The following is a 25701-nucleotide window of genomic DNA, read 5'->3' on the forward strand; positions in this document are numbered from 1 at the left end:
ACACATGCTACAAGATGGATGAACCTTGAGGACATTATGCTAAGTGAAATAAGCCAGTCACGAAAAGGCAAGTACTGTAAGATTTCACTTATATGAGTTACTTAGAGAAGTTAAATTCATACAGATAATAGCAGAAAGGATGTTGTCAGCAGCTAGGGGGAAGGAGAAATGGGGAGTTGTTTAATGGGTGCAGAGTTTCAGTTTTGCAAGATGAAAAGAGTTCTGGAGATTGGTTGCATAACAATGTGAAAGTACTTAACACTACTGAACTGTGCCTTTAAAAATGATTAAAATGGGGCTGGCCCAGTGGTGCAGTGGTTAAGTTTGTGCACTCTGCTTTGGCAGCCCAGGGTTTGTGGTTCAGATCCCAGGCACAGACCTACACATTGCTCATGTGTACATCAAGCCATGCTGTGGTGGCATCCCACCTACAAAATAGAGGAAGACTGGCACAGATGTTAGCTCAGCAACAATCTTCCTCACCGAAAAAAAAAGAAGAAGAAGAAGAAAGAAAAAGAAAGATTAAGATGGTAAATTTTATGTTATGTGCATTTTACCACAATTTTTTAAAAAGGGAGCAAAAATCATTCAAAGGAAGAAAGATACATCACATATAGGAAAATGAGAATCAGAATAACAACTGATGTCTCATTAGAAACAATGACAACATAAGACTATAGAATTGGTATTCTTTAAAATGCTGAAAGAAAATAAAACTATCATCCCAGAATCTTATACCCAGTAAAATATCTCTCAAAAATGAAGGTGAAATAAAGATATTTCCAGATAAATGAAAATTGAGAAAATATATTATGAGGAAACTCACATGGCAAGAAATAGTAAAGGAAGCTCTTCAGGCTGAAGTGAAATAAAACCATGTGAAAATCCCACTAGATAATGTTTAATACTTGCTTCCAACACTCATCCATATTTTAAAGAACTTAGGAGGGAAAAAATGGTCTTTTATAATTATGCAGATATTTACTATTTTTGCTGCTCTTCCTTCCTTCCTGAAGATCTTAGTTTCCTTCTGGTACTATCTTGCTTCAGCCTAAAGAACTTATTTCTTTAAATTAGATCTCCTGGAAATTCTCTTATCTTTCTTTCATCTGAGAATGTTTTAATTTTGTTTTTATTCCTGAAGGATACCTTTGTAGGCTGTAGACTTCTGGGTTGAGAGAGTTTTTACCTCCTTTGCATTAATTTCAAGTGTGTTTTCCTTTATCATATGGAATATTGTTATAATATGGGTTTTTAAATCTGTATCTGATAATTCCAACATCTGGCTTATGTTGGGATTGACATCTGTGTTTTCTCTTGAAATCTAGTTACATTTTGCTGGTTCTCTGTATGCTGAGAAATTTTGAATTATAACCTGAATGTTGTGGTATTATGTCGTGTAGACTCTGGGTTCTGTTACAATCCCTGGAAGAACGTTGATGTTTTTCTTTTTGTAGGCAATACACCTGGTTAGGTTCAGCCTGCAAGTGTTGATCCTTGTTCTCTGTGTGGTAGTGCAAATCTGTTTAGTTCACGAAGCCTTTGCTATGCTGGTTTTGGTCTGTCCCACACTTAGAACTGGAACTCCTAAGCTCTTTTTCCGAGTTTCTCTCTCCCCCCTAAATTTCACCATGTCTTCACTCATTATCCATTTTCTTTCCATAAATTAAAGAAATTCAGACAATTATTTTAAAGTCTTTGTATGCTAACTCCACAATTTGGGTTTATTTTTGTTTGTTTCTATGAACTGAGTTCAACTATAGGTCAACTTTTACAATTTCTTCATGTGTCTAGCCATTTCTCATTGTCTACTGAACATTTTGAATGATACGTTATAGGAATTTCCTTTATAGAAAAAATATGTAAATTGGACCCAGCCCAGTGTGGGTCCCTTCTTTTAAGAGTCACATCTCTTCCAGTTTCTGTCTGCTTTATGATTGCTCCTCGGTGCCTTTAAACAGCTGTTTTTTTAAAGTTTTGTCCAGAGTTTATAACTGTTACAGGATGTTTAGTATCATACAAGCTACTCCACTACTATTAGAAATTATATAGTTTTTCTGGACTGAAGAAAGCTTCCTTCCCACCCCCAACCCCCCTTAGAATACTGCAAAAAATGTTTGAACTTCATTTTTCCAAAAATCTCCCTGGGAACAAAGAGAACAGATTATTGGTTACCAGAGGGGAAAGGGGTTAGGGGGTGGGCACAAGGGGTAAAGGGGCACATTTATATGGTGACTGATCAATAATAATGTACATTGGGGGCCGACCTCGTGGCCGAGTGGTTAAGGTCACGTGCTGCGCTTTGGCAGCCCAGGGTTTCGCTGGTTCGGATCCTGGGCGTGGACATGGCACTGCTCATCAAGCCACGCTGAGGTGGCGTCCCACATGCCACAACTAGAAGGACCCACAACTAGAATATACAACTATGTACTGGGGGGATTTGGGGAAGAAAAAGCAGAAAAAAAATAATAATGTACAACTGAAATTTCACAATGTTATAAACTACTATGACCTCAATAAAATTAAAAAAAAAAATCTCCCTGAGATCCTGCTTATCACCTTCTTGCTCCCACACCCACACAAGTGAAAACAATGACAGAGAAAAGCACAGTTTGGTCAAAGTCCTACAATAAAGCTGCTTCCCCAGCTGCAGATAAGTTCTATCTCCTCCATTATGTTCTCTCTCTACAACACAAATTTGTTCAAATATTTATTATGCACCTACTGTGTGCCCTGGGTCCCATCTTCAAAGAGCAGTAATATATTAACATAAAAACCGATACTATGAGGCAGAAAGTTCCAAGTGCTGTGAGAGACAGAATCAAAAACTGCCATGAGAATTCAGAGTAGAAATGAACTCCAGCTAGGAAGATAAAGAGAGGTTTTACAGAGAGTGTAGAGAGCGGGCCCTAACTGCTAGTTCAAGCAGAGACATTTATATATTTGTTCTGTTGCTTTAGCGGCATCACGGGAGTGAAGGTGGTGGCGGTTGTTAATATTATATAAGACCTTCTACTTAAAGTGTGATGTGCAGACAATCTGCACTGGCATTACTGGTAGTTTAGCATGAAGGCAGGCTCTCAGGACCCACACAGGCCTACGGAATCAGAACCAGCATTTCAACAAGACCTTCAGGTATTTCATATGCACATGAAAGTTAGAGAGGCACCAATATAACAGATTTTGTCTTTCACTAGAACTATGATTGTAAGGCCTCCCATTCTCTACCCCCAGGCAATCATACATGTCGTAGAAGGGGATGGGGCACAGGAACACTGGCGATGTGTACGGACTGTCTACTGCTGGGTCCTTTATGTATGTTTTGTCATTTTATGTTCACTAGTAAGCCTCTGAATTAATCATTCCCATTGTGCATATAGGGACAGTGAAGGTCAGGAAGGTTAAATAAGTGGCCCCAAGGTCAAAAAGAAGTGGCAGAACCTGAGTTTGAACCCATATCTGACTGACTCCAAAGCCTATAAGATGATTTCATTAATCCACAGTGTCTCTGGTCTGTGCTTCAGGAGAATCAGGTGCTATTTACAGCTCTGCCACTAACTTGTGATCTTGGCTAATCCATTCTACCTTTTCAGAACTCAGCTCTTCATCTATAAGTTGGTGAAGGCTGAACTAGTGAAAGTTCACACAAATGAATCATGCTGCTTCAGGAAAATTGGTATCTGAGGCAGCCTTAAGATGAGTGTCGGGAGCCTCTGCTGTGTGATGGTAAATAACTCAGAAATCAGAACCACAGTAGCATAGTGTCGAGAAATGAGTACAGGACCAGAAATGAGAAGATCTGGGTTCTAGTCCTACCTCCGTCATGTATTAGTTGTGAGTCTCAGTTTCTTCATCTATGAAATGGAGCTAAATGATCTACACTGGCTATCTCTCAGTGTGTTCGGCTGGTTCAAGAGAGATTATACATGAAAATATTCTATGATGTAATATATTAACACAGCCAATTCTCTAATAGCCTTAATTTTCATAACGCAAGTTAGACACTTCTAAATTAATTAATTAAGGAATATGATTTGTAATCTGCCAGCCCTGGTAGCAATTGGGAACCAGCTCTGGCAGGGCCAATGAGCTCTGTGCTTTTGTTTATCCCAACAATGAGAATAAAAGGCAATAAAAATATGTACAGGCTTTGTACCTGTGAGAGAGCTGGTGGTGTTAGAACGACAAAGACTATTACTCTAAAGCAGCGAATCCTAGCTCTAGAACTTTCTGTGACGATAAAAATGTGTGCTTTCTGTATTATCCAGCATGGTAGCCACTAGCCATGTATAGCTATTGAGCACTTGAAATGTGGCTAGTGCAATGGAGGAACTTAATTTTAAATTTTATTTAATTTTAATTCACGTCTAAATAGCCACATGTGGCTAGTGGCTACCATATGGAACAGTGTAGCTCTAGAACAAAAGTGAAATATGGATTTGCTCAATAATATTAAGGTTTTATAGTTATACTCTTAAGGCCAACAAGTAAATTGACTCTTTTTTTTCCATTCTGAAACTCTAGCCCTCAATGCCTTTTTTTCCTCAAATTAAACAAAAAAATTTTTATAGCACGATTTTTTATATTGGGAGGTCTCTGGGGAATCCAATTATCACTGTATAGCAACACAGATGATACCAGTAAAATGTAAAGTTTATCTAAGCAAAAAATGGTGCTTTTTCCTATAAATATGTATTTGCTCACATGAAAAGAGGTAATATTTTACTCCCTTGTCTTTAAAATTAAAACACAGAGACTGAAAAGTAGCAGGCCCTGTGAGTGGTCACTCAAGCAGCTATTGCCCATGGCAGTCTCCTACCTTGCATTTTCTGCTCTCCGGCTTATGCACTGGTGCAAGTAGAGATACTCCTGAGGTGCACTGGTGGACAAGGTGGGCTGCATGTGGTTCGACACAGGGGGTTCAAATGTGAACAAGGTTGGCTGGCTGGAGTGCGATGGGGCTGAGGATTTTCGTTCTCGGAGAAGGTGCTGATTGGAGCTGCTGAGCTCAGCTGGAGAAGAGCGGGGGCCGTGACTGGCTGAGGAAATGTTTCTCAGGGAGTCTGTGAAAAGGAGAAAGAGCTCTGTGAATGAAAAAGGAAGGAAAGGAGTCCTTGTCCCTAAGTGGCTGTCAGAGGAAGAAGAAATATTAAGAGCAGAGGCAGTGATCCAGCAGCAGCATTCTTTCCCTCTCTGCCCCCAACCCCCAGCAAGGAGGGCTGTGGCCTCCTGGCTCTGTACCTCTGTACTGCTCCTGGAGTCACCTGGAGGCCACTCTCTATCACAGCCTGGGCAGGTACTGCCCAGTATCTGCCCCGACTTCCAGGAGGTGTGGCTACCTGTGGCCCAGGAGTGCAACTCTGGCCCTCAGGTAAGGCCAGTCACTGGTGTAGTGAGTACCACTGCCTTCCTTCTTTTTGGGGGCTCCTGCTATCATCACCTCCCTCAAAGCGAAGGCTGGCTTTGTTAAATGAAGCTTTGCTTCCCGGAGACTCACTCATTGAGGCCCTGGGCTGTGCCTTACTGTATTAATGATAAAAGCACAAATGTATGTGGAGCTGTCCCTTAAGACTGGTCCCAGCTCCTTCTGTCTGCCCTTTCAAGTCCTCTGAGGACAGCGATGTTCCTCACTGCCCAACTCTTGTACCCACCACTCTCTATTGGCCTTTTTTCTCTTAACTCTTATCTTAAAGTCTCGTCTGTTGTGTCAGAAAGGAAGCGAGGTATTAAAGACAGATAATAGCTTAGAGTGCTACACCCGAAGCCGAGGGCATTATTCATTTGGCTGGCTCTCTAAGCTGAGTCCAAATTCCTTAGCATAACATACAAGGCCTTTCACAGTCTGACCTATTTCCTGCTTTTCTCCTCCCATACCAAGGCATATGGAAGCTTCATCAGTCCCTGAACACACCAGCTCCTTTTATAATTCTTTGTTTTGGCTTACTCTGTTCCTTCTGCCTGGCTTTCTCTTCTACTCTTCTGGCGCTCGTATGCAGACTTTAAGACCATACACGGATATCGTATTCTCTCTGAAACCTTCCTGCACTCGGTCTTCTGGGTGCCAACAGCACTTGGCCCATGCTTCGTTATATCCACTGTCACTCTGCTTCTCTGCCTCGCCCATGGGTTTCTAAGAACAGTGACTGATGTTGTTACCTCTACATTCCCAGCGTTTACCTAATAAAGACCAGGTACATAGAAAGTTCTTAATCTGTGTTTGCAGAATAAACAAAAACAATAATTCAGCATACAGTAATTCTAAGAGTGAAATTTTTTGTTCAAAAGTAATAAAGGTTTAAAGATGTAATTTCTGGTGATGTGATAACTAGTGGGGGATAATGTTTTAGTGGTGGTGATGGTTGCCTTCTATGGTTATTCAAATCATTTCAGAGGGGACATAGTTCTGTTTCCACTCCCTGTTATCTGACCTATTTCAAGCTGTACCCTTCTCATGGCCCTAGGCAGGACCACCAGCTCTACAGCATTAATTACTCTCCAGTCTTTCTGATGCTAGGCAGGACAACTTCTGCCAGTGTACAACAGAGAAAGGCCAGAAGCTTCTGGGGAAAAACAATTCCATTGACAGCTGTATTGACCTCCAAAATGAATTCCCATTATAGATCTTGTAGTGAACTGAACGTTTGTTAACAAAATCAATGGCTTCATTACTCCATTAGATTTGCAAGATGAACTCTCTAATGGCAGAGGAGAGAGGGTTTAAGCTGGGGACAGAGCAGCCATGGCGCCAGGGAATGAAGACAAGCTGCTACCTGAGAAGACACAGGGAAAGTGCAAAGAGAAAGCCTCTGGTGCAATTCTGCATTTTCCGTGGTCCTCCTGGATGCCTCTTGCTCTGCCCAGCCCTTCAATGGGACATTCTTCAGGGTTCTGCCCCAGACTCTGCTGTGGCTTCACGCTCACTCTGGGGACTCTCCTGGGTCTACTCTCACAGCTTCAGTTACGACCTACATGACGACATCTCTCAAATCTTAATCTCTAGCTCAGTTCTCTCGCTTGGGCTCCCTGTTGTATATCCCTCCGTCTTCTGGGCATCTCCATTCAGATGTCCCAAAAGCAGGTCAAGCTCAACAATCTAAATTGAACCCTTCATCCTCCTCCTGTGTTCTGTCTCAGTGAAGTACAGCAACATCACCGTCCAACCAGTTCTCCAAGCCTAGGCATTATCTGTGACTCTTTCCTGTTTCTTGACGACCACATCATGTTATGATGTCACTGCCCTGCTTAAAATTCTTCAATGGATCCCTGTTATCCTCAGGATGACTTACAAAGCTCTCTCTTTTTAAAACCATTTTCCTGTTCACTTCTTAAACCTTGTTTCTCACCACCATTGCCTTTTGTTTTGAACAGAACTTCAGGAAAATACCAACCTCTGTCTCATCACTCCACATATCAGGCTGTAAACTCTGAGGGCAGAGATTCTGTCTCTTTTGTAACAGTTTTATACCCAGCATCAAGCCCCGTGTGCAACGCAACTCCATAAATATGTGTTGATTAAATAAAGTACACAGCATAAGTCGTCATACTCCTTCATTATTATTCACTGACTCCTCATTGCCTTCAGAATTAAGTCCAGGTTCCCCAGTCTGACAAGAAAGCCCATTTTGTCACAACCTCCTTATCCTGCCTTGTCACCCAAAACATCTTTCACAGCCCCTATGTTGAATGCTTGGGCTGTGCGTCTGTATAAAAGAGGAATGATTTGTCCTCACCTCTGGAGCCCTCTGCCTCCAGCTCAGGCTGCGGAATCAAAGCTGTGACCCAGACAGCCTAGCTGAAGAGCTGGAGAAATCATTTCACCTCTCTGAGTCTCAGTTTCCTTATTTACAAACTGATATAGGGTGGTTATGAGGATGAAATGCATAAAGGGTCTAGAAAACTCTGCATGTTGTAGGTACTCAAAATATGTTCTAGTCACTTCTGTACTCCCAGTGCCTAGAACAGTCCCAGCACGTAGCGGGTATTCAATACATGTTTGTTGAATGAATAAAAGAATGTTCCCTAGCTCAAAAATCCAAATAAGCTTGTTTCTTGTGGTCAAAATCAGAGAGGTTTTCAAAGTCTGTTAATAAAAGGAAGTAAGGGTTAGGATGACTTGGGCCCACAGACACTTGGAATTTCATTCTACCAACATAAAGCTATGTCTATAAAACCAGTGAGCTCTATTATGGTCTGCAGACCCAGAGAAGTTCTTTCAAAGCTGTTTTGGCAGTAAACCTTGCCAAAATCCCACTTTTGCTTGCAACTTTAAAAGATTTCTACTTGAATTTATATGATTATTCCTTGGTGCCTATATTGGGTGGAATAGTGTCCCTCCAAAACTCATACCTACCTAGAACCTCCAAATGTGACCTTATTTGAAAATAGGGTCTTTGCAGATGTAATTAAATCAAAATGAGTTAAGATGAGGTTATGGTGGATTAGGGTGGGCCCTAATCTAATGACTGGTGTTCTCATAAGAAGAGAAAACAGAGACAGACATACAGGGAGACCACTATGTGATAACAGACATAGAGACTGGATAAAGAAAATGTGATATATCTATACAATGGAATATTATTCAGCCACATAAATGAAGTACTAATACATGCTACAACATGGATGAATCTTCGAAACACCATGCTAAGTGAAATAAGCCAATGATAAAAGACTACAGGTTGAATGATTTTATTTATGTGAAATGTCTAGAATAGGCAAATCCATAAAGACAGAAAGTAGACCAGTGGTTGCCTGGGGGCCTGGGATGGGGGAGTGGGAATGGAACATGACTGCTAATGAGGTTTGTGTTTCTTTTTTAAGTGATGGAAATTTTTTAAGATTAGATTGTGGTGATGGTTGCACAACCCTGTGAAATACTAAAACCACTCAACTGTATACTGTAAATGGGTGAATTTCATAGCATGGGAAATATATATCAGTAAATTTATAAACACACACACAATTTGACAGTTCCTCAAAAAGAGTTACCATATGATACAGCAATTCCACTTGTAGGCACATACCCAGGAGAAATAAAAACATATGTCCATACAAAAACTTGTACATGAATGTTCACAGCAGTATTATTCATAAAAGCCAAAAGTAGAAACAACCCAAATGACTGTAAACTGATCAATAAATAAACAAAATGCGGCATATCCATACAACGGAATATCATTCAGCAGTAAAAAGAATAAAGTATGGATACATATTACAACATGTAGGAACCTTGAAACATTGTGCTAAGTGAAAGGAAGATAGATTCCATTTATATGAAATGTCTAGAATTGGTAAATATACAGAGACTGAAAGTGGATTTGTGGTTGCTTAGGGCTAGGGTGAGGATGGGGAATGGGAAGTGCCTGCTAATGGGTATGAGGTTTCTTTTTGAGGTGATAAAAATGTTCCAAAATTAGATTGTGGTGATGGTTGCACAACCCTGCAAATATACTAAAAAAAACACTGACTTGTACACTTCAAATGAGTGATATATGGTATGTGAATTAAACACACACACATGCATAAGCCCTTTGTAACATAGGAAGTGTTAAGTATATGCAAGAGATTAACAGTAGTCTAACTAAATACATCTGACCTTTAGTTTTTCTTTATTTCCTCTCTGAGGAGAAAACTGGACACTCAGTAAAATACCAAGTCCTTACTAAAGTATGCTGAGTAAGAGACATTCTCCCTTTCCTACCCTCAGTTCCTTACACCTCCTCCAACCCCACTGTTCAGGTCTTCAACCCATAATCACAGCAAGGCAGTGGGAAGTTCAGCAACACAAAATAGCAAGAACTCATGGTTTGGGGTCAAAAGACCCAAGCAGGCTGAAATTCCATCTCACAGTGAGTGGACTTCATGCATGTGCCAAGAGCCAGGAGACTGGGGATCCATTTCCAGCTCTGCCATTAACTAGCTGTGAGATCATGGACAGGTCTCTCTCTGAACTTTAGTCCCATACCTATCAAACTGGGAGGATAATCCCTGGCCTGCCTATCTGTCTCATGAGACTGTGACAAAAGGTGAATGAGACAAGGGTGTGAAAACAAATCTGCACATTCCCATAAAACGTTAATAGGAATTTTTTTTATTGCCTGGGTACCTCTTGAGGAAAGGAAAGAATGGTAAAGATAAAGGGAAATATTAAACAATGTGTGTCTGGGCTGTTTTTGGTACGTGGCTGTAAGGCTGTTGTAATGATGTGTCTTGGGTCATTAGGAAGGTCAGTTATACAGCAAGAAGAAAATGGACGTTTCCAGACTCCTGGCCTGGGCTGCTATCTCCAAGTCTAGACTAAAGATAATGCCAGAAAATGCCTGAGTCAATTTGTTTTCTTTTAAACAGGGTTTTATTTTTTCCTCTTCGTCCTGGATTCTTTTTAGGGCCCTACAAAATCACTCCCCTTCCTTTCCACAATCACCCCTGGGAAGCCTGCCCAGCATACAAACACTCCTTCCACCTTCTTGCAAAACTCTAGAACAGGAAAGCTCTGAAGGATTTCAGTGGAGGAGCCGAGCTGAGCCCAGCCCAGCCCAGCCCAGCCCAGCCCAGCCCAGCCCAGCCCAGCTCAGCTCAGCCCAGCTCAGCCCAGCTCAGCCCAGCCCAGCCTAGCCTAGCCCAGCCCAGCCCAGCCCAGCCATCAACTGGCTAGTGATAACAGGAGCAGGAAAGGGGCGGTTGGCGGGAGTTTCTGGAAAAGATGACTGGCCAAATAATGACTGGTTCCCTTATCTCAATGCCCTTTTAATCTTTATCCTTTCCCCCCAAAATCCCCACCCCAAGCTTCAGCGGGTCTCAGAACCCATAAAGTGGTAGACTGAAGCCCATGCTGGAGCCCAAAATGGATTCAAAGCCTGGCTCTGCTAACTCCTAGCTCTGTGGCCTCGGACAGTTACGCGAACCTCTCTGATGCTCACCTGTTCAGTAGGGTGAATACATACTTTGTAGGGTTGCTGTCAGGATTGGAAATCATTTATATAAAGCATTTAGCATAGTGCTCCACCATTCTTATTGCTCCTTCCTGGAGTACACAGGAACTGACTGAGACCTTGAAATTAGCCAAGGGGTATGGAGTTGCTCTCCAAGCTATAATGGACGCTTGGAAGGTAAATGTTATCACTGTTATAGTTACAACTATACCCTGCACAAATGTTATATGCAGAATGAATGAGAACAAAAAGGACAATATTGACTATAATCATCACAGCTGCTACTTACTAAGCACCTACTATGTGTCTCTAGTCTACCCTGTGAAGTAGATATTATTACCTCCATTTTGTTTTTGGGTTTTTTTTGACGAAGAAATTAAAGTTCAGAGGAGCTAACAATGACCTCTGGGGTCACTTAGCTAGAAAGTGGCAGAGCCTAGAACTGAAACAGATCTCACTGTCTTCAAAGCCAATTATGTCACCCATGTAGAGAAGTGTTCCCACAAGATCCTTATGAGGTGAATGGTATTAGCTTTATGGGAGAATAACGGTCTAGGCCCAGGTCTGCTGCAAATTGGCTGAGGGACCTTGGGCATGCCATTTCACCTTCCTGGGCCTCGTTTTCCCTATTTATAAAAGGAAGAACTTGGATTAATCAGGGATACACATCAAAGTCATCTTTGGGAAACTTAAGAGAGTTGCACCACGTAAGACCTAAGGAGTCATATTTACCCAGAGATTTAGATTAAGATCCGCTGGTTTGGTTTTTAACAATTTCTGATTCTTAATTCTGGGGCAGAGGAATTAGGGTTGGCTGAAAAATCAAAGGCAAAGCAAGCTCCAAAAGCCAAATGAAAGAACAAATTCTTTCCAAAATCTCTCTTTGTATCATCAAAACTATAAATTAGAAACCATCCATGTTCTCACTGGCCCTTCATATCATCAGTCTATGGCCCACCCCAAAGGAACAGTGTGTGACAGAAAGAGCCCTGACGTGGGTTCAGAAATGTGGGAGTCTTACCAAAGGGTCTTGGGCAAAACTTTTGATCTCTCTGTACTTCATTTCCTACGCTGTCAAATGCCAAAGAGAACATCCACCTTACAGGGTTCTTTTGAGGATTTGATGTGATGAAAAATGGCTAAATAGTAATTATTAAATACTCAATCAATGGTTGTTGGCTTGACACTAGTTCATTTCATCATTTATTCCTGAAGTCCTGCTAACATTCTAAGGTTTCTAATGGGGAGAAGATGATTGATGAAAGAATTTTGAAAACAGAAAATGGTATAGGATTCTACAGGGTGAGTGGTCCCCATAGAAAGCTAACTGAAAAACAAGGGTCAGATGTGTGGAGGATTCTAAAAACAAAAGCATGCTGACAGGTGCTGAGGGCAAGTCTGTATCAACAGCTCTCTGCCATTTTAACTTACAATCACAGGCCTGAAATTATTTAAGAAGAAATAATCCTCAAAACCTTTGGGCACACATCATAATTAGAGGAGTTATTCAAAAATTTAAGGCCAAACACAAAATGGCTTTATTCTATACAATAACTCACATAATATAGCAATTGGAAGGGGCCCCTAAGTCCAATCTCTCCTTTATCACTGTCACCCTCCCCACATGCCCAAATCTCTCATTTAGAGTTGGAGAAACTGTGGCCGAGAAAGGTAAGACTACTTGTCCAAGGCCACACAGTGGGTCAGATGTGAATCCTGGAATTAGAATTCAGATCTCCTAGTCCAGGGGTCCTTCTACCGTACCAAAAAAAAAAATGGATGTATCAATGTGAATGAAGATATATTCTCTATAACGTGAGAGTGTGTGTGCGGCGGGGCAATCAAGTCAAGAGATCTGATCATCAGGACACTGGCTGGCGGAACTGTTCGTTTGTTATGCGTTTATAATGTTACTCACATTTACATGGTAAGTAAACATTTGCTGGATCAAACTACTAAAGACTAGTGTAAATAATTCCCCAAGTTCAAAAATATAAGCCTCCTAGTGTTTATAAAAACTATAAAGCAGAGGAAGAAAAAAGAGGAGCCAGAGCCAGGCAGTAACGTGAGACCCCGTGAGACCTTTCAGGGACTACGCCTCCCCACCCCGCTGCCGAGGAAGGATCTGAGAAAGAACACCATCTCAGAGCTCTGAGAGCTGAGTCAGAACATCCTGACCTTAACCCATATCATCTCTCAGAAATCGATTCTGTGAAGGGCACAGGGGAAACAGAGCGAGTGGCTGTAGATTAGAGGCATGTCGCAGTCCCTGGTCACACATCCTTACATAACCTTCTTTGCCCTGGGGCATCACATTTTAGAGATGGGAAACTAAGGCCCAGAGCAAATACCATGGCTTCCTTCCCTAAGCTTCTAGTTAGAATTAATCACACCTTCCTCTAAACCTTTTATAGTACTTCATTTTGCTGTTTATTTGATGTTGGAAATAGACAAATCTTGTCATACAAAACTAGACTGTGAGCTGCCAGAAGTCAGGATCCAGACCATCTCTGTTTCTCTGATGGTGTTTAGCACAATGCTCTGTGCCTAGCAAACATCCGGATTAGAACAAGAACGTGTTCAATAAACACACCATGGCAGTAAGTTTTGTGAGAATCTTTCCTCCTTGGGTCAGAAGAATGAAAGAATAGCTCCAGGATCCAAACGTAAAGTGTTCTTTAGGGCGGAAGGAACTGTTATCACTTACTGAGTTTTCTGGGTTGTGCGTGTTTCTGTTTCTAGACAGCCCTTCTATATTTAGCCACGCATTGTCCTGTTCATTTTAGAGAGATCAGGTTACAAGCTTTGTTCTCACCTTACCTGCTGTACTTACAGCACATCTCAGTCATGCAGACCTTATTCCTGCTCCTTTGGGTGGGGCTTGGGTGGGCTGGGTGGTCCCCTTCAAAGAGTTAATTCATATTTGGAATTAAGCACTTTTTTTTTTCTTTGCCGTAACACTGGTTTATAACATTATATAAATTTCAGGCGTACATCGTAATATATTTTGAATTCTGTATAGATGACATATGTGGAACGAAGCACTCTTGCCATTTACTTAGGGTCATGAGCACTGACTGTGGGCACTGTGCTGGGAGCTGCAGGCTTGTCAAAAAGCATGGATCTTGTCCTTGCTCTATGAGCTTATATTGCAGCTGGAGAGAGCAAATTTATATTCAGGGCAGCACATCTCCCTTCCCCCAAGGAACTTTGGGAATCCATTAGTATTCCCATAGGAATCAATCCATCTAGTGGGCACCATAAACTCACATGTCAATGATGCATTTGATCTTTGTGACCTTTCCACGAAAATATCGAAAATGTGTCACTGTAATTTTAAGCTAATGAACTTAAAAGAGGTAAGCTTCTCCCTCCTTTTACAGTGACTTTCACTAAGAGACAACTAGCAATCATGAGCGAAACATGAGTGTCAGACATTACAATGGTGGAACTTATCAAGAATCATGAGCAGTGGCAATAATCGCAAGAACAATACCTGAAACTGCTCTATCTGGACAGCAAGGCAGGGATTCTAAGAGCTGCAGCTTGCCTAGAGAATTATGAGATCTGCAGCGTAATCTGAAGCAGAACTTTGGCTTCAGGAGAGGCAGCGTGGTACAGGGAAAGGAACATGGACTTTTGTAATCTGAATCTCAGCTTACTAGCTATGGAACCTAGGGATGGTATCTGAATCTAAGAGACCTAATTTGTAAATCAGCTACCTGTAGGGTGGTCCTAGGGAGTAAAGAAATGCCATAGTTCCTGCACAGGAGTGTGCTGCAAAGGGACGTTCTCCCAGCACTCCACTGTGGGAGGTAACCTGGTGTGGGAGATCGTAAACTTGGCGTTCACAGACCTTCAGGGTTTGATCAGAGCCCAAACTGGTCCCAGAGGGTGCAAATGGCCTCAACTGGCCTTTGTGTGGTGAAGGGTAGCTTCCCCACTCATCTTTCAGTTTTGTGTCTTTGCTGCCTCAGCAACTCTAGGTTTTTTCCACTCCAAAAGGGAGCACTGTCTTTTTAACACCACTAGGAGGGCCAACACACTAAGACCATACGCACAGATATCTGAGCAGGTGCACCAAGGCATATTATTACACTAGTACAGGGAGCGACAAACTATAGACCACAAGTCAAATCTGGTCCACTGCCTGTTTTTATAAATAAAGTTTTATTGGAACACAGCTAAACCTATTCATTTACATATTGTTTATGGCTGCTTATAGGCTACAACGGCAAATCTGAGTACTTGTGATAGAGAATATTTGAGTGGTACAGGCTGAAATATTTACCATCTGGCCCTTTACAGAGAAAGTTTGCCAAGCCTTGGACTAAAAGTTTTCATTCTTGTTTGTATAATCATGTCCTCTTTCAATATATTAGCATCTAATTTAAATTTATCACTAAGGAGACAGAAGTAAGCTAAAACCAAGACCAATGAATCCCAAACTTATGCTCTGAAATAATCAAGAAGAGGAACCACAAGAAAAGCTAGTTTGGAGAGCTCATTAGTATTATTATAAGAAATCACATTCATTTTCATTTTAGCACATCTTGGGCACAAACAACATGCTAGTTGCTGGTCCGCACACAGACTCAAAAGCTTCGAGAGAATAACATGATAAACTTGTATTGATAGGCTTAGAAAAAAGCACCAGATTGTTCTTTTTGATCATAAACCACTTATTCTTCTTCCATATCACAGATGCAGAGGTCTGGAAATGACCAAGGGATCATTTAGTTCAATATTTTATTTTACTGATAAGAAATCTAAGGTCCAGATAAACCAAGTGATTTTCTTACCAGTGACTGAGTGGCAGACCTGGGCAAGGATGTCAGTCTCTTGTTTCTCAGTTCAGTGTTTTTTCTAGTAATGCATCTTATTGGAAGAACCATAAACATTATAAGCTCTGAGTATACTTTTGTACTTCTGAGGAAAATGAAAAGAGCTTCCATTTAATGATCTAACATGGTTTCCTGAAGTTCTCTAAAAAGTCCAAAATTACAACTGAAAAGGTCAGCAGTATTATTGACATATTCTTTGAAAAAACAGTAACACTTTCATATGTGTAATACAGTAGCTTCTACTTTGCTTTGGTGCCAATTAATACAAAAAAGAGGGAGGGGGTTATGACAGAGATTGGACTGACTCTGCAGAGGATCAATTTGGTGAGAACTAACAAAGGAACAATATCGAATGTTCTATTTCACGACATGATATCATTCTACATTTACTGGGTCTTCTTTAATTTCTCCTAGCAATGTTCTCTCATTTTCTGTAAAGAGGTCTCACACGATTTTTGTTAAATTGACTCCTAAGTATTTTACTTTTTATGCTATTGTAAAAGGAATTTTTAAAAAATTTATTCTCCAATCGTAGGCTGCTCTCAACAACTCTGACATTTATAAAATCCCTGAAAAGTTGGCAGGACAATGATCTTTGCCAATTCATTTAACATATGAAGAAACTAAGACTCAGACAAATAAAATGACTTACTCAATGTTATAGAATCTTAGGAAATGCCTAAGCTAGGATTCAAACCCGAGTCTTCTTCCCATCAAGTTGAGCACTCATTCTATTATGTAGCTCTATGTGAGGGTAGACGAGAAGCATATACTTACACATTACAAGTGCTACACAAATATCCAGTGGAATTAGAAGAAGAAAACTATTTTAATATGACTAATAAAGAAACCAACGCCAGAGAGGCCTTTCCTGATCACCTGACCTAACCGGCTAACTCCTTACCATGTGACTTTGTCTTCTTTTCTTCAAAGCACTTAATGCTACCATTTGAACATTTTGTTTTTGATCTGTCTCTTCCCACTTGACTATAAGCCCCTTTAAGAGTGTGAACCTCACATGTTCTGTTCATCATTGATGCTTCAGTGTGGTGGCCATAAAAATACGCCTCTTAGATCTCTGATCTGATGTGGGTAGCAAAATTGACTGACAACCCCAGCTGCTGGCCCCTCTGCATCCTCAACTCTCCATGGCCTGTTCTCATCCAGCGACAAAGAACGGCAGGAGCACTAACACAGGCCTGTTCCTGTGAGACACAGGACTCCTTTAATGGGAGACCTTGGCTCGAGAACTTCCACTGACCAAACTGTCTTAGAACTGCATTGTGTCCAATCCTCCTTCCTGTCTTCTCTCCCTCACAGGTGTCAGATCTGCAGCCCACCGAAGGCTTCCTCCCCTTCTCTGGCTCCCTCCCATTACCTCTCACAGGTGTTTCACCCAATAAGCCTCTTGCACATCTAAACTCATCTTGACAGCTGCTTCTCAGAGAACCTGAACTAACACACCCAGTGTCTAAAACAGTGAAAAAATGGTTGGCCCAGGTTCATACTGCAAGTAAAACCACAGACCCAGAATCAGAACCCAGGTCTCTGGTCCCTCACCTAAAGCCTTTTCTACTCAGATCACCAATCATGTGAGAAGCACATCCTTGGTGCCTTTGTCCAGAGGGCCACTCCTCTGATGAATTTAAGGGGAAAATGTATCCACCAATAGCCAAGCCCCACAGCTGACCCCTCAGCTCTGTTTATAATTATGTGGACTCTAGTGGGGATGAAAACATCTTTTCTAGATTCAGAGAAAACTGAAGCTATGGTTTAGGTGAATGGAGAAAAGCTGGTTTAGGGTGAAATTAAAAGCAGCAAGAACTCTGTGTAATGCCCTCTTAAAGGAATGTAGGGAGAGCAGCTATGCTGGCAAAGCCAGAGAAAGTCATCACAAAAGAGCAGAGACAGCAGTGAATTTTCCCCAGGTCTTTGTGCATGCACTGAAGACCCTCTACAGGTACTGTGACAGCTTGAGGGAAGGACTACATCTGGAATTTCAGAGGATGGCTTAACAGTTAAGAGCACGGATTCTGGAGCCTGACTGCCTGAAGCCCAGCTCCTTTACTTACTAGTTGTATGAACTAGGGAAAGTTTCTGAACTTCCCTGTGCCTCAGTTTCCTCATCTGTAAAACGGAAATAATAATAGGTACCTAGCTCACAGGATTATATGAGTTAAGCTTGTGAAATACTTATAACACTGCCTCGTACATAGTAAGCTTTATGTAAATATTAGCTATTATTAGTAGTAATGGTACATTTAAAGAGACACCTTCATTTTTGAGCGCCTCAACTTAAGTATAATGCATCTTGAATCAGGAAGGTCAGCAAAATGTATTTGATAAACATATTAATCATAAAGAGTAAAAATGTTTTTGAGTTTGGGCAAAACAGAAATAGGATTATTTAGGATGTCTCAGTTTTGGGGAGATAAGAATAGCATGGTACACATACTCAAAGGGCTGTTGTGAAGACCATAGAGAAGGCAGCGACAATTTCTCAGCCATACATTCAGCAGATATTTAGTGTGCGCTTATCATATACCAAACGCTTTGTTATATGCTTTAAGTGGGTTCTTATTTAATCTTCTTAATAATCTTGTGAAGAATGTCTCGTTTCTATTTTACTGATGCAGAAATTGAGGCTCAGAAAAGTAAATTAACTTACCCAAGACCATATTAAGATTGAACTCATCAATATTGTGGTTTCACATATTTATATGATTCCAAGACCTATGCTCCTTGTACTAAATTAGCCTTCTAAACCAGAATATGTATAAAAGCACTTTATAAACCACATGGTCTTAGACAAATGCAAGATGGTATCATCATCAACATCATCTGGAACACTAGCTGAAAGTCAAGAAACCTGGGTTTCAGTTCTACCTTACAGTTAGCTGTATAATCTCAAGCAAATTAGTTCCCTTCTCTTGACCTCCGGATACTCTGTCATTTGAGGAGTTTGGAACTAAACATTCTCTAAAGGCCCTTCAAGATCTCATATTCTAGAATTTTCCCATTCTATGAAATCTATTCCCTTCTCTGTCTCGGCCGAGTGTTTTGGCTAATATGATTCACCAGCCATGAAGAATTTTGTTCACTGACCTCATATCCAAAAGGGGTGAGGAGGTAGGGAATAAGAAGAAACAATAAACAAATGATAGATAATGTAAAATAAAGTGTAGGTCATTGGCACACCCTGTCTCTTCAGCCTAGTTAGTACATCATTCCATTTTGAGTTTTTCTTTCTTTATTTATTTATTTTTCATTGTACTTTATACCATTGTTTCAACATACCGAATTCTAGACCTTATGTCCTGGGGAAGAAGGTCAGAAAGTCAATATACAGAATTTTAGAACTTAAGTCCTGGGAATAAGATTAGAAAGGTTTTTTTGTTTGTTTTTTGGGTTTTTTTTGTGAGGAAGATTGGCCCTGAGCTAACATCTTTTGCAAATCTTCTTCTTTATACTTGAGGAAGATTGTCCCTGAGCTAACATTTGTGCCAATCTTCCTCTATTTTGTATGTGGGTTGCAACCACCACATGGCTTGACAAGTGGTATGTTGCTCTGTGCCCAGGATCCTAATCCATGATCCCTGGGTCACTGCAGCAGAGCGTGTGAAATTAACCACTATGCCACTGGGCCAGCTGCGAAGGTTAGAAAGTTTTTGAAGCTTTTTTCCCCCCTCTTCAACAGTGAATTTCTCAAAACAACAATACCTGGAAACAAGTTGGAGTTTTTTTAACTGTAATTTTGTATAGCCATATAACCATTTACAAAGTTATAACCAAATATTGTAACTAAATCATTCATTTGAACATTCCCTAGGCAGCTACGTGTCTCTACTAATGTGGTAATAGAAAGATAAGAGAGTCCTATTCTCACCCTCAAGTCTCTCATATAACTCCTCCCCCATTCTCAAACTCTGTGCTCTAGCCTCAACGAACAGTTTCCAGTTCCCTAAGCCTCTGGGAACTTGATTAGCAGCCCATGAAGAAAGCAAGAGACACCTGAATTTTGAGGTGATGGATGTGTTCATTAACCTGATTGTGGTATCAATTCACAATGTATGCACATATCAAGTCATCATGATGTACCCTTTAAATATATACAGTTTTGTCAATTATACCTTGATAAAGCTAGGGAAAAAAATCTGGTATATAGTTCCATTTATGTAAAAAAAAAAAAAAAAAAAAGGGAACCTGAACTAACTGAGAAAATCCTGTATTGACCAGTTTTATCCTAAGATGATTAAAACTTCAATTTCTATCACTGGCCAGATGGGGACTTGATATTGAAGTTAAATTCAGAATTAAAAAAAAATTTTCTTTCCAAACTTGAGGTTAAAGGTTTTTTATCTGCTAGATATATCTTGGCACAAAGCCAGGCATGGTTTAGTTAAAAGCAGGTAAATCTTAAAATTGCAACAAAAAGAATGAAATACCTAGGCATAAACTTAACCAAAGAGGTGAAAGACCTGTACACTGAAAACAAAACATTGTTGAAAGACACAGAAGAAGACACAGAAATAGAAAGTTATTCCATGCTCTTGGGTTAGAAGAATTAACATAGCTAAAACGTCCATACTCCTTAAAGCAATCTACAGATTCAATGCAATCCCTATCAAAGTTCCAATAACAATTTTCACAGAAATAGAACAAAGAATCCTAAAATTTATATGGAACAACAAAAGACCTTGAGTAGCTAAAGGAATCCTGAGAAAAAAGAACAAAGCTGGAGGCATCACAATTCTTGATTTCAAAATATACTACAAAGTTATAGTAACCAAAACAGCAAGGTACTGGCACAAAAACAGACACACAGACCAATGGAACAGAATCAAGAGCCCAGAAATAAAATCATACATCTTTGGACAGCTAATCTTCAACAAAGGAGTCAAGAACATACAATGGAGAAAGGAAAGTCTTTTCAATAAATGGTGTTGGGAAAACTGGACAGCCACATGCAAAAGAATGAAAGTAGACTATCATCTTACACCATACACAAAAGTTAACTCAAAATGCATTAAAGCCTTGAATTTAAATGAAATTTATACAAGAAAACATAGGCAGTAAGCTCTTCAATATTGGTCTTACCAGCATATTTCCAAGGACTGTGTCTGACTGGCCAAGGGAAACAATAGAAAAAAATAAACAAATGGGACTACATCAAACTAAAAAGCTTCTGCACAGCAAAGAAAATCATCAACAAAACTAAAAGACAGCCTAACAACTGGGAGAATATATTTGCAAACTATGTATCTGATAAGGGTTATTATCCAACATATATAAAGAACTCATACATCTCAACAACAAAAAAACTAACAACCCAATTTAGAAATGGGCAAAAGATCTAAACAGACATTTCTCCAACGGAGATACACAGATGGCCAACAAGCACATGAAAAGATGTTCAGCATCACTAATTATCAGGGAAATGCAAATCAAAACTACAAAGAGATATCACCTCACGTCAGAATGACTATAATTAACAAGACAGGAAATAACAAGTGTTGGAGAAGATGTGGAGAAAAGGGAAGTCTCATACATTGCTGTTGGGAGTACAAACTGGTGTAGTCACTATGGAAAACAGTATAGAGTGTCCTCAAAAAATTAACAATAGAACTATCATATGATCCAGCTATTCCACTGCTGGGTATTTATCCAAGTAACATGAATACACAAATGTGTAAAGATATATGCACCCCTATGTTCACTGTGGCATTATTCACAGTAGCGAAGACTTGGAAGCAACCTAGCTGCCCATCAAGGGATGAATGGATAAAGAAGATGTGGTATATATATACAATGGAATACTACTCAGCCATAAAAAAGGATGAAATCCAGCCATTTGTGACAACATGGATAGACCTTGAAGGTATTATGCTAAGCGAAATAAGCCAGAGGGAGAAAGTCAAATACCATATGATCTCACTCATAAATAGAAGATAAAAACAACAACAAACAACACATAGAGACAGAGATTGGATTGGTGGTTACCAGAGGGGAAAAGGGGTGGGAGGAGGGCGAAAGGGGTGACTAGGCACATGTGTAGGATGATGGATTGGAATTAGTCTCTGGGCAGTGAACATGATGTAATCTACACAGAAAGTGAAATATAATGACGTACACCCAAAATTAAAAAAAAAAATCAGGTAAATCTTTGTGAAAACTGAGGGGCCTAGGACCTAGAACTAGACACAGAGGAGGCAGGCAGTCACTAAGGGGAGTTGCAAGGGTAGTTCAGTGGAGAGAATGTACACTGGAGAACACGACAGGGCTGTGAGTTCACTGAGAGCGAGTCATGCCTTACGCTCTTCTCTGGGACTCGTCCCTGGGACAAGACCTGGCAAAAACAGGTACTGTGTGTGCTGAATGAGTGAACACAGAAACAGAAACTGGGCATCACTTAGAAATGTGGGCAGTAGAGGCCACAAGGAGGAGGAAGCATGTTTGGGGAAAGCAGAAGCAGATTTTCTTCAGAAATTCAGGCAGACAGACCACGAGCAACCCAGGAGTCTGCCACTGGGCAGTGGGGCTCCAGCCACTGGCTTAAGGGTTTCGGTAAGACTGTGGTCTCTGAGAGGGGTAACTAAAAGCAGGAAAGGGTCCAGTCCTAGGTGGAATTTAAGACTACAAGCAGGTTGACAGGGAAATGACTCAAGAAAAAGAAAAGCAGGCAAAATCCCAAGGCGGACCCTAGCTAGCACACAAGATTAGGGCCAGAATTGAGCAAAAGGGACAAAGGATCCCAGAGCACTGACTTTATCCCGGGGTGCAGGGTGAGCCTGAGCTTGAAGGTAGAGTTCAGAGGCTCTGGCCATGAGTACAGAAGCGGAGGCTGGGGACCAGGTGATCCTGACAGCAGCAAACCTCTCGATCACTGCTGCCCAGACTTTCCCATTTTATGGATGAGTTAAAACACTGTCTCTTTGTTTATTAGTGCACTTTTAAAAACTGACACATGGGGCTGCTACTTTCTTGTTATGTCAAATATGGAAAAACTGTTGTTTACTATGACTGTCACTTCACACACACACACGGACACTTTAATAAATGTGCACACCCATACAGAGAGAATCTCTGAAGAAAGGGAAATTTTAAAATCTGACTACATTTAGCTTTATGAAAACTGACTACATCTTCCTGATATTTTTCATTTTTGTCGTGGACTGAGGAAAATTTTCAGAGCTCAGCACTGGTCTGTGGGTCCCTGTTTTGAAATATCTTTCACAGATCAGTATTTTCACACTGTGTTGCAGGCTTCCCAGGCCGCCACGGGAGAGAAGGAGGGGCAGGCCATTTGGGTCCGTCCAGCTCCAGTTTATAGCACTTGACTCTCTCCCCTATAACAATCAAGGCAGCTCCCTCTCACCTGTTTCATATATTGTGCTCCATGTAAGATTTGGTTAAGAAGCAATGCAAAAAAAAAAAAAAGTTTGAAAATCACTGTTTTGGTCCCCAAACTCCTAGTTTACTATTGAAGGAACTGAGATCCACACAATGAATCAGCAATAAAGCTGAAATTAAAAACAAGGACCTTGACTCCCAATTCAGATCTGAGCGAGAAATGACCATACCTACTGACTTTGGAGAGTTCAGAACCCTATGCAGAGCGATACCTAACTGGATGTTTAATCGTAACCAAGATCTTCAGAGGTCCGAGGTGACTTACCTCTCAATACAAAGTCCTAATTCTACCTCTGGTCAAAAATTAGAGTCAGACTGGGCTTTGGAATCTGGTCTGGGACCAATTCAACAATGATTTATTACCCTCCTTCACTAGAGATAATTGGAAGCACCCAAGGAACAGAAAAGGAGGTGCATCTCAGGAGGTGTTTGGGGGCTATCCAAGCCTTCTGGTGTAGAGGAGCTAGGATGAGATGCTCTCATCTCTAAGAGTCTGTGGGTTTTGGCAGGGGACACTAGGCTTAATCTATGCTGGCTGGGGTGGTGGGCTGGGGTGGCTGGCTGGGTGGTGAGCGAGAATGTCTGGTATAAAAAGGGAAGCAGGAAGAAGGATCAAAGCTTGGAAGGAAGAGAAGAGGGTCGGGTTTCCCCCTGTCTCCTTTTCCTCCTCCAGAGGGTCTACACTTCCCTGCAGGTCAGGGCCGCAGCCCGTTCCAGGACAATGCAGAAGTGTCTGTGGGGATTTGATGGAGTTCATGTCCCAACTCAAAGCCTACTCTTGGGGTGACCAGACCCAGCTGTAGACAAAAAACAACAAACAAACAAAAGATTGAGGAGGAAGGCCTGATATTTCAGGGTTATTTAGAATAACATTTTTTTTTAAAAGGCATGAGGACTTCAGATCTGGCTGGAAACTGGTCTGGATGTTTATTTTCCTCATTGTCTCAGTGGAAAAAAAGGGTGGGTGATTCAGACAGCAGCCTCCGCCTCTGGGCTGGGGCCCGGGTCAGTCTCCACTCTGTTCTTTGCTCCTCAAGGGACCCATCTCAGCCTGGGGAGAAGCTGCATATTACCTCCCACATTTGCTCTAAGCTTCCAGCAAGGGACCCCCAGAGGAGTTGAGAGATCTGAGCTCAGTTAAAAAAAAAAACCAAAAAGCAAAAGGTGGGGGAGGGAACAAGGGAGGAAAAGGTCTTCCCAGGGATGAGAAGAGAGAAAGGGTGAGGTCTCTGAGAAAGGCCTCTTTCCTCCCCACCCTTCTCCACTCCCGGCTTCTCCCCTGGCTCTCCCACTCACTGCGTCAGTGGGGAAGGACCAAGGTCACCAGAGGGCATCTGAGTGGACTGCCTGGCTCCACCGCGGCCCTCCCTGTGGTCAGAATTCCAGCTGGAATAAGGGATCCTGACCTTTAAGGCACCAATCATTCTCTCTGGAGAGGAAGGAGCTGTTTGAAGACCCCTGATAACATTCCTCCACTGGAGGTTGAAGATTTCCCCCAAAAGCATTCCTATGGGTATAATTTGATCCCACAGGGGACCCAGGACTTAAAATAATTTTGCTGTTGAGTTACTCGAGAAACTTAAGGGCTGCTAGAAGTTTAAATATTTAGAAAATATTCAAAGGGTGGGGGGAGCAGTCTCACCCAAAATTTTAATAGAGAAATGGTGGGGAAGCAATAAAGAACAGTTCGTTGTAACTCTGGGAATTCTTCATTCCATACACCTAGACATGCGACTACTATGAAATTCCTGTCAGGGAGTACGAGAAGAAGGGAAAAGCTAAAATAATAGACAGGATATGGAGGAGGCTCTGGCCTTATTTCAAATTCTTCAAGAGTTTCAAAGGGGGCTCTGGTGGCCTAAACTCCCTGAGCTCTAGTTCACAGTAATTTGTTGGCTACTCTGAGCTGGATTACATTACTTTGCTAACTGAGCCCTCAGAGGTTAATATTAATGTATAGACAGCACTTTACTTTCTAAATGGTCAGTTCTGAGGGATTTATAAACTTCTTGCTTCTCCTCCTTGCCGGGTATTTTGTGACTTACAAGCAGCCACGGTAAACAAGTCTGTGAAAAGGGGTTAGGACAAGTGAGAAGGGGTCAGCACACAGCCCTAGGATGGAGTTAAAAGCCACAGATTCTAGACCTGGCAACACTGCTTTCTGGCCCTGTTACGTAATGCCTTTAAACCTTAGCTTCCTTACTTGTGCAATAGAAATACTGCTAGCAGCTCTGCCTATCGTATTTTGTTTGTTTCCTTATACTCAAAGGAGACTGCATTAAGTGTTTTGTAAAGACTGTAAGGTTATCTAAAATCATCAGATACTTAAGTCATATCCTGTTCATCTTGACTTACTGATATAAAAACCATTATCACTGCAACCACTACATGGAAGACAGTGAAACAAGCAGCTGCTTTTCACATTGTGTACCTATACATGTTCCTAGCTTCCTCCCAACAACTCTGGGAGGGAGCATCATCCCCACTTCACAGATGATAAGACCTCAAAGAGATAAAGT

General features: G+C 41.2%; 1 protein-coding gene across 2 annotated transcripts in view; it reads right to left on the reverse strand.

The window, feature by feature from the left end:
* GAB2 (GRB2 associated binding protein 2) overlaps window positions 1–25701 on the reverse strand; it is a 74087-nt gene that overhangs the window by 27286 nt on the left and 21100 nt on the right. For both annotated transcript variants that reach the window (XM_046686151.1, XM_046686150.1), the window contains exon 3: window positions 4820–5063. In XM_046686151.1, coding sequence (XP_046542107.1) covers window positions 4820–5063 — 244 coding nt within the window. The remainder of the gene's footprint in view (window positions 1–4819; window positions 5064–25701) is intronic.

This window comes from Equus quagga, chromosome 14, assembly GCF_021613505.1.
Source record: "Equus quagga isolate Etosha38 chromosome 14, UCLA_HA_Equagga_1.0, whole genome shotgun sequence".
Classification (NCBI taxonomy): domain Eukaryota; kingdom Metazoa; phylum Chordata; class Mammalia; order Perissodactyla; family Equidae; genus Equus; species Equus quagga.